This window comes from Equus caballus, chromosome 18 (genome assembly GCF_041296265.1).
Source record: "Equus caballus isolate H_3958 breed thoroughbred chromosome 18, TB-T2T, whole genome shotgun sequence".
In the NCBI taxonomy this organism is placed as follows: domain Eukaryota; kingdom Metazoa; phylum Chordata; class Mammalia; order Perissodactyla; family Equidae; genus Equus; species Equus caballus.
The window spans coordinates 42,625,284-42,640,644 of NC_091701.1; the positions used below are offsets into that span (position 1 = coordinate 42,625,284).

Genomic DNA, 15,361 nt, shown 5'->3' on the forward strand with positions numbered 1-15,361 from the left:
AGGCTGTTGATTATTATAATAGCTGTGTAGTTGTAGAACTTCAAATGAGATGGAAGAGATACACAGTGCTTATCAGTTATCAGAGGATGGCATTAGGAAGTATGCTTGCCTAGATAAGTCTAAGCAAAAAATAGTTGGTTCAGCTATTTGGTATTTCTGGTGTATACATAGCCAAGGCCATCTCTTAAAGGATCCTGAAAATTGTCTTGACTCATTAGCTAACAGTGGTTTAGTACTTGGCAATTTTAGAAGCCTAAGTATTTATTTATTTATTTTTTTTAAAGATTTTATTTTTTCCTTTTTCTCCCCAAAGCCCCCCGGTACATAGTTGTGTATTCTTCGTTGTGGGTTCTTCTAGTTGTGGCATGTGGGACGCTGCCTCAGCGTGGTCTGATGAGCAGTGCCATGTCCGCGCCCAGGATTCGAACTAACGAAACACTGGGCCGCCTGCAGCGGAGCGCGCGAACTTAACCACTCGGCCACAGGGCCAGCCCCCTAGAAGCCTAGTATTTATTGACGTATGGTTTATAATTGAATGACATGAGTGGGTATCAGATATGAGTATCAAAACCTATAAAATTATTTTGGTATCCCCAAATAACATATGGGTTTTTTGGTAGGTTTTTGGTCATTTATGTTGCAAATACAAAGGGTTTTTTTCATAGTTATAAAAGCTGATCATTTTTCTTTCTTTGTCAACCAGGGTGTCAGTGTGGAGGCAGTTGATCCAGTGTTCCAAGCCAAAATGTTGGATATGTTGAAGCAGACAGGAAGGTATTTTAAATGATCATATAAAGGGTTAATGGGAAATATTTTCAGAAATGTTTCTCATAATTTTGGTTTTGAATATTATTTGAATAGTTTACAAATATTCCTAGGAAAAAAAGCCACGGAGTTAGTATAAAAGTATTACTATACTTTTGTATAGTGCCGTACACCACCTATCTGGTATCTCTTCCCCCTAGAATCAAAGAAACTTGCCAATCAGAAAACTGCCTCCTGTTAAAATTCTCAACTGTCACATAGTAAGCTTGGGCTGTAGCTTTCCTCTGTTTAGCATATGGAATTACTCTCTAGTCACTTGTAAGTGAAAGAGCTTGTATGTTCCATGTATTTGAGAGTTGCAACTGAATAAGATTCTGAATATTTAATTATATTTGTAGGCATAAGAGTGTTAAAGACAGGGAAAGTAGAATCCAAATATTACTCAGTTTTTCCCCTCCAGATTAAATTTCTCAATGGTTGTCATTCTCTTGCTCAAATTCTTCTACTGTGGAAAAAAACTTCAAAATTAATGTTAGCAAAAGGCTCAGCAGCTGAGCAGAACAGTGCAAATTGGTTTTTGACTGAGTTCCTAGTTCTACTGCTGGTTTAATTGATATTTAATCCTTTCACAACAGTGGATCCTGGTGTCCATTGTTAAAAATGTACTCTGCCTGGAAAATCCAACTCCCAGAGCTAAGGAGTTAAAGAGTAGATATTTACTTGAATGCTGAAAGGGTAAAAACTGGCTCTGAGAAAGTGTGGTAACAAGGTGAAAAACTGAAAGCCTTATCCACCACTGCTAATGTGCATCTCTTAATGATAGCACTCCTTTGTCACACTTATTCATTTCCATGTTTTCTGGGTAATATGGTATATGATTTCAGTGTTTCTAATGGTGCTTTTTCACACCTGTGTGTTTTTCATCTCTTCTTAATTTATACCCTGTTAATGTGTTGTTTCTTTTCATATCATAAGTGTGTTACTTGTTCTGTTCTGAACGGCTGAATGCCCTCTTTGTTTCAGGCCTGAGATGGTTGTTGGTTGGTATCACAGTCACCCCGGCTTTGGTTGTTGGCTTTCTGGTGTGGATATCAACACTCAGCAGAGCTTTGAAGCCTTGTCGGAGAGAGCTGTGGCAGTGGTTGTGGATCCCATTCAGAGTGTAAAAGGAAAGGTAGAGTAGATTCTGTCTTTTTAGCATCTACTGCCACATTCTGTTTACAGATATATTAAGTGAAAATCTATTTTGTTTAAAGCAGTATTCTTAATTACACAAAAAACCCTGTCTGTTTACTTAAACAAACAAACAACTCTGTACAAGTTGATAAATGTGTCTTGGTGGTATTAGCGATTTAACTATTTAGAGATTTGATTCTACTCTTGCACCTATTGTCTAATCATAAATGTTTATCTTTAATTTTTTTATTTCATAGATTTAGGAATGTTAAACCTTACTAAAAGCTTGCTATACATGTTATATTAATATGTTTATGAAATTGTTCTATCTTCTTTTATTTTAAAATGGTGAATTTGAGATTGACACAACATTTTTAAAACCTAGTTAAAGAGCTCTGCTTTGTAGGCATTGTGCAGGACATGTTTTGGAGTTGTATGTTCCAAATATTTTAGATAATGAAAACTTGCCCCAAAGACTTGGTATCAGACATTTGTGTTTTTGGAGTGAGGACACAGATGAATAATTAAATATGCTAAATGATTCTGAAAAGAGATTAACTTGCAAAGCATATCGGGTTATAGTTGTTCTTTGTTGAAATCTTTTGTTCTTGTTTAGTTCTTTTTTTTTCATTCATTCGTTCTTTCTCTTTTTCTTTTTTTTATTTCTTTCTTTCTAGCCCCATATGCCATTTTCCTATTTCCTGCCTCATGACAGCAGGGAGCAGCTCTATTATCACCTTCACAGAGCTGTCTGCAAATGTGAGAGGCAATTCGATTTTGCTCAACCACAGGGAGAATGGATTAGAAAAACTACAGAACATACAGAAATTGGCTAGGTGGTTACTGCTTTAAAATACTGCTGAGGTGTCTTGTTTGAGCATGTACTTCCATTGTAGTGTAGAATAATTGTTAAAATAAAATCACAATACATTTATGGAATCCTTTTTATGCAGCTTTTACAAGTAATTTTTAGAGCACTTAAAAATAAATATTGGCTTGCTATCTACCAGACCTGGAGTTTGATAGTATTGCAGATTACCAACTAAATATGGCTGTTAAAACATGGAGTTTTTATCTGTCATGAATTTGAAGTTGTACTCTTTCTGACATCATATTATTATGATGAATAAAAATTGAGGTCTTCTCTAAATCATCATCCTATTACATGTGAGTTAACTTTTCAGAGGCGGAAACTAGCTACAAAAACAATAATAATAGAAACTGATATACTAGGCAATTCAGAATGGATAACTTCTGATGCTTGCTATGTACCTATATTTCAATTTATTTACTTTCCTTTTGCTAAGTGTATTGTTACTTAATTGATATAGATAAAAAGAGTTGAAAATCCTTCACTGTTGTTAGTTTTACAAATTAAAAGTATAATATAATACTTCTTAAGTTTAATTCTCTGATAATTAAGATACCTTTTTAGTAACTCGTAAGTAACTCATTTAAGTAATAACTATTATTTTAGAAATATAATGGAATTATCTAACTCCAGTATTTACAAATAATAATCGAAGCTTGATTTTAAACATAATCAGAGTTCTATTTTGTAGTATTAGTGTGACTGACTTTTTTTGATACTTGACTCGTGATAGTGGCCGCTTTGAAGAGGAAAATATGAACTTAAATACAATGAAAGAAAGCATTCTCAAAATAGAATGTAAATAAATGAGTATGTATTTTATTTTTGGTTATCTTGTTTATAGTATTTTAAGTGGCAGTTTTAGTTTCCAAACCTAGTTTAAGTATTATATGACATTGGAATTTGCATTGTTTATTTCTAATTAATCATAATTCGTATTAGAAGAGTGCACAGCATTAAAAATACACTTGTGTCACATGACTTTGTCATGTGGTAAAATGTAGTATCTATAAAAAATTATATATCTAAAATTACTTTATGAAATCACATGTATCACTGTCTGGTTTTATACATCATGAAAAAATACTTTTGAAAAAATTTAGTATAAATATCTATCATTGACGATTGATGAGTCATATCACTTGTTGTACCTAACATATAGATTCATACAGTTATATCACCTGAAACAAGGATCCAGGTCTTTGTCAATAATGTAACTTCATCTGTAAGGTGTCTGAGTTTGGTTATAATCTATGATTCTGTCAGTGTCAAGACCTCTCAAAACTATGAACCAAATTAAATGGTAGTAAATCTGTGGTCAGATTTCTAGTTAGATCATTAAACTTAAGAATATAAACTTATAAAAAATGAGGAATAACATAGGACTCTCCGTCTTCCCTGTATGTAATTTATCAAAGCTGCCAAAATATTCAGATCAAGAGTTAAAATGCCAATCTGTATGCAAATGATTTAAGTTGGGTCTCTGTTCACTTAATACCTCTTTTCTGTATATTTTTATATTTCCATTTTAATAAATCCCAATATCATCTCTCTGTTTTTGAGTGATTAGATAAGCATGGATTCTTTCTTTGTAATCTCAATTCGTAATGTTTGATTTTCTTTTGTAGTGACTTGACTGTATCTTTATGGAATTACTGCTGTGTGCCAGATATTGTGGTGATAACCATTTCAACTTGTCTCATTTATTCTTTTCAGTAATTCTGGAGATAGGCACTATTATTCCATTTTATCAATGAAAGGGTAAAAAAATTAGGGCCAGAAAGATTACTCTGTCCCAAATCATACCATTATTAAGCAGCAGAGCAAGGATACAAATCTAGGTCTATAAAATTTAAGAGCTCAAGCTGTTTTACTGGCTCTTTAATATTTGACAATTATGAATGATATAGTTAGAGTAACTCAGGTATGGAAAATGAGTACCAGAAGTCATCATAGGGCCTTTTCTTAACTTACATGGATAGGTGTCACTCCGTTCGCATAAGTCAGGGGAAGGAACTACACATGTTCTCTAAGTTCTCAATAGTTCTCTGTACTATTTATAGTGGAGATTACATGTTAATTGATTTTTCTCATGTAGTGTTTGTTATATTAATTTTAAAAAACAATTTAGACAGACTCATCCCTCTCAACTTTTGTGGTATCCCTAGGACCAAACATTGAGACCAACATAAATAATAAAGTACACTATATGATAAAGAATCCATATCATTCTGTATATTATATAATCCTGTAAATGTTTAAAAATGATATAGGTGAAAATCAGTGATAATAACATTCATAATTTAAAGATTTTATTTTTCCTTTTTCTCCCCAAAGCCCCCCGGTTCATAGTTATGTATTTTTAGTTGTGGGTCCTTCTAGTGTGGCATTTGGGATGCCACCTCAGCGTGGCTTGATGAGTGGTGCCATGTCTGCACTCAGGATCCGAACTGGTGAAACCACAGACTGCTGAAGCGGAGCGCGTGAACTTAACCACTCAGCCACAGGCCCTGCCCCAACATTCATAATTTAAATGTAGAGTAAGTCCATAGAAATGACCAGTGAGCTCTGCTCTAAACTTATCAGCAAAATAGTTTTTAAGATCCTGTTTTAGTTTATTTGTAAAATACACATATTCAGATATTTTAAACTTCAGTTCTCAAGTGGCAAAGTGGCAGCCTCTTGCTTAATGTTTTGTTATGTTATATATTTAGCCCACAGCTGGACTTGATCCAGCAGCAAATTTACAAGTTAATTCAACTTGTAATATAACTATACTTCTTCCTTAGGGCAAAAACAATGATCACTTTGTGCAAAGTCATAAAACTAGCAAACAACTATTACAACTTTTGAGGACTCATTTTCTTATCAGGATTCTTGTCAGCAAAATGTTCAAATGTAGGGCTCACCCAGTGGCGCCGTAGTTGAATTCACACTTGTTGTGCTTAGGTGGGCCAGGGTTCGCTGGTTCGGATCCCAGGTTTGGACGTATGCACTGCTTATCAAGCCATGCTGTGGCAGGCATCTCACATATAAAGTAGAGGAACATGGGCATGGATGTTAGCTCAGGGCCAGTCTTCCTCACCAAAAAAAAAAAAAAAAAAGAGGGATTGGCAGTAGATGTTAGCTCCAGGCTAATCTTCCCCCCCCCAAAAAAAAAGTTCACTTGTCACCTGCTAACTCCTAACCATCTTTTTGTCTGTTCTCTATTTTGAAAACACAAAAAAACACACTAATAACCCTTTAATCCAAATAAATCTTCACACTGGTTGGGTTTTCTTGAAAAATTTTTATTTAATCTGATGAGAAATATTCAGTGGACTTTTAAAAATAGGATGTTTATCAACTCATCAGCAGATATTTCTTTAGTACATCTGATGTGCCTATATGCTAGTGGTTCTGGGATACAGAACAAATGAAAAGTGTTCTTGGGGGCCAGCCCTGTGGCATAGCAGTTAAGTTCTCATGCTCTGCTTCAGTGGCCTGGGATTTGTGGGTTTGGATCCCTGGCATGGACCTACACACCGCTTATTAAGCCATGCTGTGGTGGCATCCCACATACAAAATAGAAGATTGGCACAGATGTTAGCGCAGCAACAATCTTCCTCAAGCAAAAAGAGGAAGCCTGGCAACAGATGTTGGCTCAGGGCCAATCTTCCTCACCTCCTCCAAAAAAAAGAAAAAGTTCTCTGTCTCTTTGAGAAAATAAGTCATATACATTCACTATCACTAGTGAGCCAGATAACATTCTGCCAATTATATAGTGATAATCCTACATTGCATACTGATACAATACAAATTATACTGATAGTCCTTTGTTTCTGAAACTGTGTATTAAAGTGGTTGCTAGAGACAGAAATAATTCAACAAATATTACTCAGAACCTTGTGTATATCAATATGCAATGAAATCATACTTGTATAGCAAACATAGTAAATACAAATTAAATTAGAAGAAGGGAGAAATTGGTATAGACTGCACAAAGTAGGTGAAGCTGCGCTTTGAGGGGCGGGCAGGACGTCACTCAGAAAAGAGGAGCTTGTACCTTGTGAAGAAGGATGTAGAAACAATACCATTCCAGGTGGTACTTGCTTCTATTGATTCTTCTTTCATAGATATATTAGAATGTAAAGTGAGTAGTTTTTGTTGCTATTGTTGTATTTTTAATCAGCGTTTTACAAAAATGATGGAATGCTGAAGAGAAAATACAGATATAAGAGGAAAAAATTAGGGAATGAATGTTATAGGAGCTTATCTTTTTTTTTTTTTCAGATATCTAGAAAGGTTTTGTCTTTTTCAGCATAAGTGGGGAAGTATTTTACTTTTGTAAGAAATTTTGTATTAGAGAGTTTTAAGATGGTGGAGATTTTAAACTATTCAAATAATAGTTTTGTTTTAGCTTTTTCTTTTATTTAAAAAAAGAAATTGTAAAGGCAGGGCGTAGAGCCCTGAAGAGCACAGGCTTTGGGATCAAGCCTCCATTAGAATCCCATTTTTAATCTCATCTTTGTAGTGTGACCTTGAGCAAGTTACCTAATCTTCTTGAGCTTCAGTTTTCTCATCTATAAAACAGAGATTTAATAACTATTTCATAGTATTATGATATTATGAAGTGATATATGTAATGGTTAGCGTGCACTTGCCATGTAGGAGGTGTGCAATAAATGGCACTTTATCATTCGGAAGATTAAAATAATTGACACTTGAAAGGATTAACAACTAGTATATTTTAAAAAATAGAATTAGAATATTTCTAAAAATTTTATTAAGAACAAGTCTATAATTACTAACTTGCTCACTTTAGGAAGATGAAGGTAATAACTACAAAAGACATGAGAACGTTCTCTTCTTGTATTTTGTACGTCCTAATTTAGGAATACTCTTCTGATTCAGCTAATTTTTATTGAGCACTTATTGTTTTCTTCCGTATTTCTCTGGGGCATGCTGATGAAGAGGAGAATAAATGCATTATGTTCAAATCTTGGCCTTTGAAGTGATTAATGTATTGCATTTAAAACCATTTTTGTATGTCAGTCATCTTTCTGTGTTGTCTCTCCCACAAGATTCAGTCCTCTTTTAGGGGAGAAATGTTTTCAAATTTCAGAGTTTATATAGTGTCTGGCAGTGTCTTTATAAATGTTTATAAAATAAAATCAAGGAATGAATGTGTCAGTGGTCAGCTGTTACCAGTTTTGGCTTTTAGCATATAAAAAAACTGCAGTTAATTTTGTGAGGTTTTGTAAATCAGTTGTATATGTTAGCAGTCACAGTCATCTATTAAGTGAGTGAAACATGAGATTGACAATGTCAATTAGCCAGTTTGTACATAGACATTAGCCTTGATGAATTTGATCCTAATTAGAGCTAGAGTTTAAGTTTAACACATCAGTTGTCTTCTAAAGGTAGTGAAAGATATTTAGAATAGCTGTTATTCATGTGATTTTCTTTGGGTCACTATCCCATAAGAGTAGTTAGGGCTGGTCTCAAATTATACATACATACCTACATTTTCTTCATCCAGTTTTCCAGATTGAAAGAGAAAAATAGAAAATAGGACATAATAAAAATTCTATTTCCACTCCTAATGTAGCTCTGTGAGCATACCCATCCAACTCTTGTAATGAGTTTAGTGACTGTATTTTGTTTGCTTCCTATGTTTCATTCTTATCATCCATTTTAAGTTTTATAACACTCTCCGGTTTAATCTGTGAGTATATCTAAGAAAATATTATAGGTGCTGATGTACCTATACTATTCCTGATAGACAAACTTGATAGTTTATAACATTTATTTAGTTGATATAATCAGAAATTGTCAGCTAAGAATGTTAAAGCAATTTTATGTTTAAAATTCTAAGAAGCTTAAATCTTATGTAGAACTCACAGTTCTTAGTGTAGTTCTTTTAATTTAGAGCTTCTATATTAATAATCTAATCTCTGAGCTACTTTATTGTTTAGTACTTGCTGTGCATTTTGAATAATATAAATCTGCTTCAAATTAGTTTGAATCCAGCTGTTTCAGTAAAGATGCAGGAAAACCTTTAAAAAAAAAAAAAAAAGCATTGGCACCTGAGCTAACATCTGTTGCCAATCTTCCTTTTTATTTTTTTCCTTCTTCTCCCTGAAGCCCCCCAGTACATAGTTGTATGTTCTAATTGTAGGTCCTTCTGGCTCTGCTCTGTGGGACGCTGCCTCCGCATGGCTTGGTGAACAGTGCTAGGTCTGCGCCCAGGATCTGAACCGGTGAAACCCTGGGCTGCCAAAGTGGAGCATGTGAACTTAACCACTCGGCCACGGGGCACCCAGGAAAACCTTTAAAACAATGTCTCATCTTTAAGAATGTTATTTATTGACTCTTTTGCTTCTTGAGTGCTTTTATTTCCCCAATCTAATGATCCCTGGTTGTTCATTCAGCAGACACTGATTGATCACTACTGTGTGCCAGGCATACACACTGGAGACATAGAGAAGAATTAAAGTCTACTCCCTGTCCTTAATGCCAGTGTTGTACCAGCAAATGGAAACTATGGCTTTGCAGAAGAGGCCTTTTCATAGCCCATATATATTACTTGTTTAAAGTCATCGTCAAATGACTTGATGTTAGCCTATGTTAATTGTGAGGATGTTTCTGGACCTGGGACTTAGTTTTGGCATGTTTAATATGTTGTTATTATTGTAATTTCATGCAGAGGCTAGAATTGATCATGGTGGTAAATTTTCTTCTAAGTCATGTTTACTCTCCAATGGTTATTCTTAGACTCCTACTAAGCTGATGAATAGATGCCCACTGCCACTTTTTACATTCCAAATAGGTTTACTGTGTGCAGTTTTTATTCAAAAGTAAAGAGTGCTATGTGATCTTTGAGTTTTTCAGTTCAGCATGCCATGGAAGAGCGTTTCATGAATTCAGAGCTAAGCAACGATAAGAAAATGGGAAGCTGGTGATTAGATTTTTTACCTATAATGAATGCCTTTTTTTTTTTTTGGAAGGAAAAATAAGCATGAATGGTAAAACTTTATATGAAGAAGTAACTAAAGATGCCTTCTTGGAGCTTTTCATTTCAATAGCTATTTATTCTGCACCGTTTTATGTGTGCCAGGTGCTGTGCTGGGGAATGGAGATTGAGTGGTGACTAAGACACAGACCTTGCCATCAAATAACTGAATCTAATAGTAGTCTTTCTTGGTTTTGTGTTAGGATAACTGTTACATTAAATAACTTGGAGATGAAGAGTACTGACTGTGGAATGATGTGTGTGTACAAATCATAGTGGTATCACTGGTTGTGCCATCTCATTTAATTTATTCATGTCCTCAGAGCCTCAGTTTTGTCATCCATAAATTGAGAATATTAATACCTACCTCTTGGATGTTGAGAGGATTAGACCAGATAATTTCTCTACAGTAATTAATAAGCCAAATAAAAGTACATGAAAGTGATACATCACAAAGTAATTGACCGTTATGTATTTTTCCTACAAAAATAACCTTGCCTATTGAGAAATGGCAGTTTGAAGGATATATTTGCATTTTGCTTTGAAGTTTATGTTAAAGCATAAGAAGTGTATGTGTGTTTTAATTTCCCTTATTCACTGCCCTACCGTGTTGCTAATATGGTTGAGCACTAGCCTTTAGTCTCTAGATCCTTTTATTCCTTTACTTTGTGTAGAACTGTCAATAAGCATATCAATTATGTTGCTTTAGTTTGTCTACTAGAAAGAAATCTGAAGACACTTGCTCATTTTATGTAGGCTGACTGTGTAGCCACCAGATGGAATTGGTACTCTGAGTTGGTATGAGACCAGTGACCCAGAGATGGTAGTCTCTTGTAGCTCATATAATAGTCCCCTGAGGAGTTCAGTTTTTAAGTTCACAGTTTGTCACAAGTAAGTCTAGAAATACTATCATGCAGTAGTATCAAGATTCTAGGAATATTGCCATTTTTTCTTTCTTTTTTCATGTTTTCTTTAAAGAGCTAATAATATTCAGTATAATTGTATGCTTTTTTCTTTATTTTAATTAGGAATTTTTCTAAGGAAATATATGTTTTTAAATGTCCTTCCCTAATTTCCTATTAATGTTTTCGTATGTCAAGTGTCTATGGTTGCCACATTTAAAATTTTGATTTTGGGGGTAGCTTTTTTCTAACTTTACACTGTGTTACAGCAGCAGTACTCTGCTATGTGTACTGAGTCAGTTTGGGTGCTCCAAGGAGCAGATGCCAAAGTGAGATTAGATGTGCAAGAGATTTATTAAGGAAAACACCTATGATGGATAAAAGGGAGACTCTTCAGACAGCGGTACAGGTCTGACCCTGTGGAAGGAGAAAGGGAAAGCAGGATTGGATAGGAGGAGCGTCAGGCTGCAGCATATTTCTGAGAAAGTTTCAGCTAGGCTGATGGGGAGTCCTTGAGACAAAGTTGCCCTTTAGGAGAATCCCTTACTTGGCTGGAAGGCTAGGTTCTAGTACCGCAACTGTGTTCAGTCATTGACTGAGAGCAGCCCAAGGGAAGCGGGACCTGGGGTGAACCCCCAGAGGATCCAAAGGTGTAGCATCTGGAGGTTGTGAGTCTGCTATGCTCTCCACAGCAGGTTCTGTTGGAAGGAGATCTGAGCTGGGCAACTCCATGACCACCACAGTTAATAACACTAAGAACTATAGTGACAGGTACACACGTATTATTTTATTTAATCTTACCACCAACTCTGTGAGGTGTCATTCATGAGCAAATGGAGACACTGAGAGGTTAAAAAACTTATCCTAGATCTCTTAGCTAGCAAGTGATAAAGCCAGAATTCTAACTTCGGCAGGATTCTGACTCCAGAGTATCTCAAGCATTTAAACACCTGTACCGTACTGACTACATGTACACACTGTAAAGTTCTGCTAAACTTGAGTTTATTACTCGACTATATTCTTTTTACAAAGTTTCATGAATCTAAAAATGTCTAGTTACCTTTGCTGTGCTAGTTTCTAAAGATCAATTTGTTTTCATTATGGCATATATGTTCAAAACTTGTGGCTTAACTTTGAATTTTGATGTATGTCTTCACTTGTCAAAAAAAGTAGTTTATGCTAGTTACACCCCATCCCCCTTTCTCCCAATATATTGAAGTTGTGCTACAGATCTCTAGCTACAGTAAGCAATTCTCCAAGGATGAAGAAAGAAAACGTACACTCACATAGGAATTTCTTTTCCAGAGCTAAAATTGACATTTTATAAATAATTTCCGTGTTGCAAACTTGAGACTAAGAAATCACAGCAATTCAGTGATATGCATTTGGCATGAGTCAGTTTTAGTTCTTAGTGCTTTTCATTGGAAATGGCATAAAAAGTAAGGTTTCTTTGAATTTTTTATGCTGTGGGCTTACAAGAGACATAAGATGTTTTTCTCTTATAGACGTCTGGCAGTGCATGGCAGCAGAAGTAACGAAATGGTCACAAACCCCAGCAGTACTTCCCAGGTCACATGCACTCTTAATTTTTAAAGAATCTAGAAACAACCTAAGCAGTTGATAACAGGTCATTTCTAGGTGATAAAGGGTATTTGATATGGGGTGTTGCTTTTCTTTCCACACTTAGTGTTTCTATAGTCATTTAGAGACTTATTTTATATGGTGGTGGGTTTATATGTTTTTAAATATGTAACCTAACTGGTAACTGAATTGTAATTCTCCTTGCTATTTTGATGTTTAAGATTGATTTTGAGTCTTAAAATTTTTCTTTCAAGCTTTTTTTTTTCAGTTCATTTTATATCTAAACACTTTCCATAGTCATTGACTTCAATGTAAGCGCAATTGGAAATGCCAAAGGCAGCTACTGTTAAAAAAGAGAGATTTTATGAATTACAGTAACTACTGCCAGAAGTGCTTATGTGTTTTTCTTTCAAATGTCTTTATATTAAACTAATTTTAAGAGCTTACTTAAAAAAAACAGCGTCTTCTGAATGTAAAAATTGGGAACTATAGATTGATGCTTTAAAAATTTAGTCTAGCCTTTCAGTGACCTAGCAGTTGATATGAAAACATGAATTTAAAAATAAATAGTGTATTGGATAAACTACTATACTCGTGAAAGAAGCCAACAAATTATCAATTGAACTGAATTTCAAAATAATTATAGTTTTGAGTCCTAAACCAGGTTCGTTATTAAAATGAAATGATAGGTGCTTGACCCCTGGGTGTGCTTGGAATAAATATGGAACACAGTATTGTTTTTAAAACTATTTTGCTTTTATAAGCTAAGACAGATGTACAAAAAAGATGCAGTTTTTATTTTGTATTGGCAGCTTCCAAATATTTAGTATCTATTTCCAAGAGTTGCAATTAGTAAAGCAACCATGGTACTGAAATCTGCACATCCCACAAGCTAATTATATTTGCAAGGTCAGAGTGAATACATATTTTCAGAAAAATAAAGGGTTATATAAATATGTGTCTTCTACTTGGCTGTTATATCACAGTTTGTTGATCTGGAGTATAATGTGTACAATTCACAAATTTGTCTGATAACAGAAAGTGGTGTGTGATTGTGTTTATTTTACTAACCAGTATATTCACAGCAATCACTTCCAAATATCTCTCCAGTAAAGATGTGTTAATTACAAAACAGACAAGGTCTTCTATTATATTAAAGCTACTAACAAGAAGACAGCAGGAATCACACATGTAAATAGCATCATCAACCCCTATTTTAGTCCTCTGTTTTGATCTGTGAGTTGCGCATAGACCAAAGGTGCTATTAAAGACTGAGTGTATGAAATAGGCAGCATTATATGAACAAAATTTATTCAACAAGAAAACAGACCTTTAACATGAATTTAACAAGCCTGAGAAATTATAAACTATCATATGCTGCAGATTCATGCAGTGATAATAAACAAAAAAGGAAAGTAAGAGGTTTCCCTAAGCTAGCCGAACTGCTAATGGTTTTGTTATAAGCTGTCTACTGTTGCAGTGACCTCTGAAAAGTCTCAAGGCACTTGTACCAGAAAAAAATTAAATGGTCAGGCTGGTGAATAGAGATTCAATGTGGTGTGTGTAGGACTTCAGCATGGAAAGGAATTATAAAAGTCTAGCATCATATTGCTGAAAATATTCCTCATACTTTAGCTTGGAAGTTTTTGTTACTACATATTAAGGAGGTAGTTTGGGGCAAAGTTTTTAGCTGAATTACTATTTGGATTTATAAGACATTAACTGAACTAATTTAATGTATATATACTTTAAAACAAACTGTTTAGAAAATTCATATAGCTCCAGAAAATGGATTATTTTCCCTTTACCCCCTCCCCCAACACCTTAATTAATCCTTGGGGGTTCTTTGTTCAGTATGTATCTGAGATTTCCATTCTTAACCATGGAGTGACCACTTTGCTGTCGTTCTGTTGCATCACGCTGTAAATACACAAACATAGAGAAACGCCTTCAGCTTATACACACCTCCAAGTGCTCACTAGGGCTTTTTCTTGAATCTCACTATGGCATAATTAACACCTCCTTCACCTAGTGCTCATTAGTGCACTGGACATTAATGAGTCTATTTTGATAGGTTGCTCTAAAGGAGAAACCCACTTATTCTCATAGCACAAAAAAAGCAATTATAAAATTGTTCAGAAATTAAAATGTAGACTATATTGCCATATTTATATTTTTATTGCGTACTAAATCTAATTTTGGTCTGCAGGTTGTTGAACATGTTAGTTTCCTTAAGACAGTTGCTATAGTGATGGCAGCAAATTCCTTGAATCTTGGTGTAGTTAAAATATTCATTTTCTATTGGCTATCATATTGCTACTCAGGAATTGTCAATCTAAGCATGTCATTTTACACAGACCATCATTTATTAGTTGAACAGTATATTAAGTTCTTGAATTTTTCTCTTAATTTTTTAATAGAATTTAAAATTTTTTATTTCAGATTTGTTTCTAACTGATCATGATATCTACTTAGCTGGTGTTTTCATTTCCTTTTTATGATGTTTCACACCTGCTTATAATATTCCAGAGAAATATTACAGAGATTTTTGCATGTAAAATAGCTTTCTGCCATTTTAGTTTGAAAGTGTTGAGTATGAAAAAGTATATAGGCATTTTGTTCTGGTATATAATGGAATTCTCATAGTTTTGTAGAAGTGGATTTTTTCTGCAAGTGATTTTACTGAAATTATAAAATGGAATGAAAGCATTTTGAACAATTGGACCAAAATGATGCTTTGCTCTTAAATATTTACCACTAATAGGTAGGGTGGCAATTCTTAATTCTATATTTATTTAAGTTGTACATCTATCTAACAGAATGGTCACTTTTCCCCTCTTTCACCTGTATTTTAATTTTATTTTATGTGCTTTTTAGTAGAAAATGTTAGAAAAGTTACTTCTCTATTTTTTTAAATGATAGTTTGAAATTATTTATATTATCTGATTAAATCATGCCTCATATTAGTACCTATTTTTATCATCACTTTATGAAAAAAATATAAGAAAAAAATTTAAGCCAGAGGTAAAAACCCTAGGCCATATTTATTTATACATAAATGTGAAAGTTAAA

General features: G+C 34.2%; 1 protein-coding gene across 3 annotated transcripts in view; it reads left to right on the forward strand.

Annotated features, from left to right (window-relative positions):
* PSMD14 (proteasome 26S subunit, non-ATPase 14) overlaps positions 1–15,361 on the forward strand; it is a 94,544-nt gene that overhangs the window by 54,132 nt on the left and 25,051 nt on the right. For all 3 annotated transcript variants that reach the window (XM_001493620.6, XM_014732507.3, XM_070241882.1), the window contains 2 exons: positions 704–774; positions 1,789–1,939. In XM_001493620.6, coding sequence (XP_001493670.1) covers positions 704–774; positions 1,789–1,939 — 222 coding nt within the window. The remainder of the gene's footprint in view (positions 1–703; positions 775–1,788; positions 1,940–15,361) is intronic.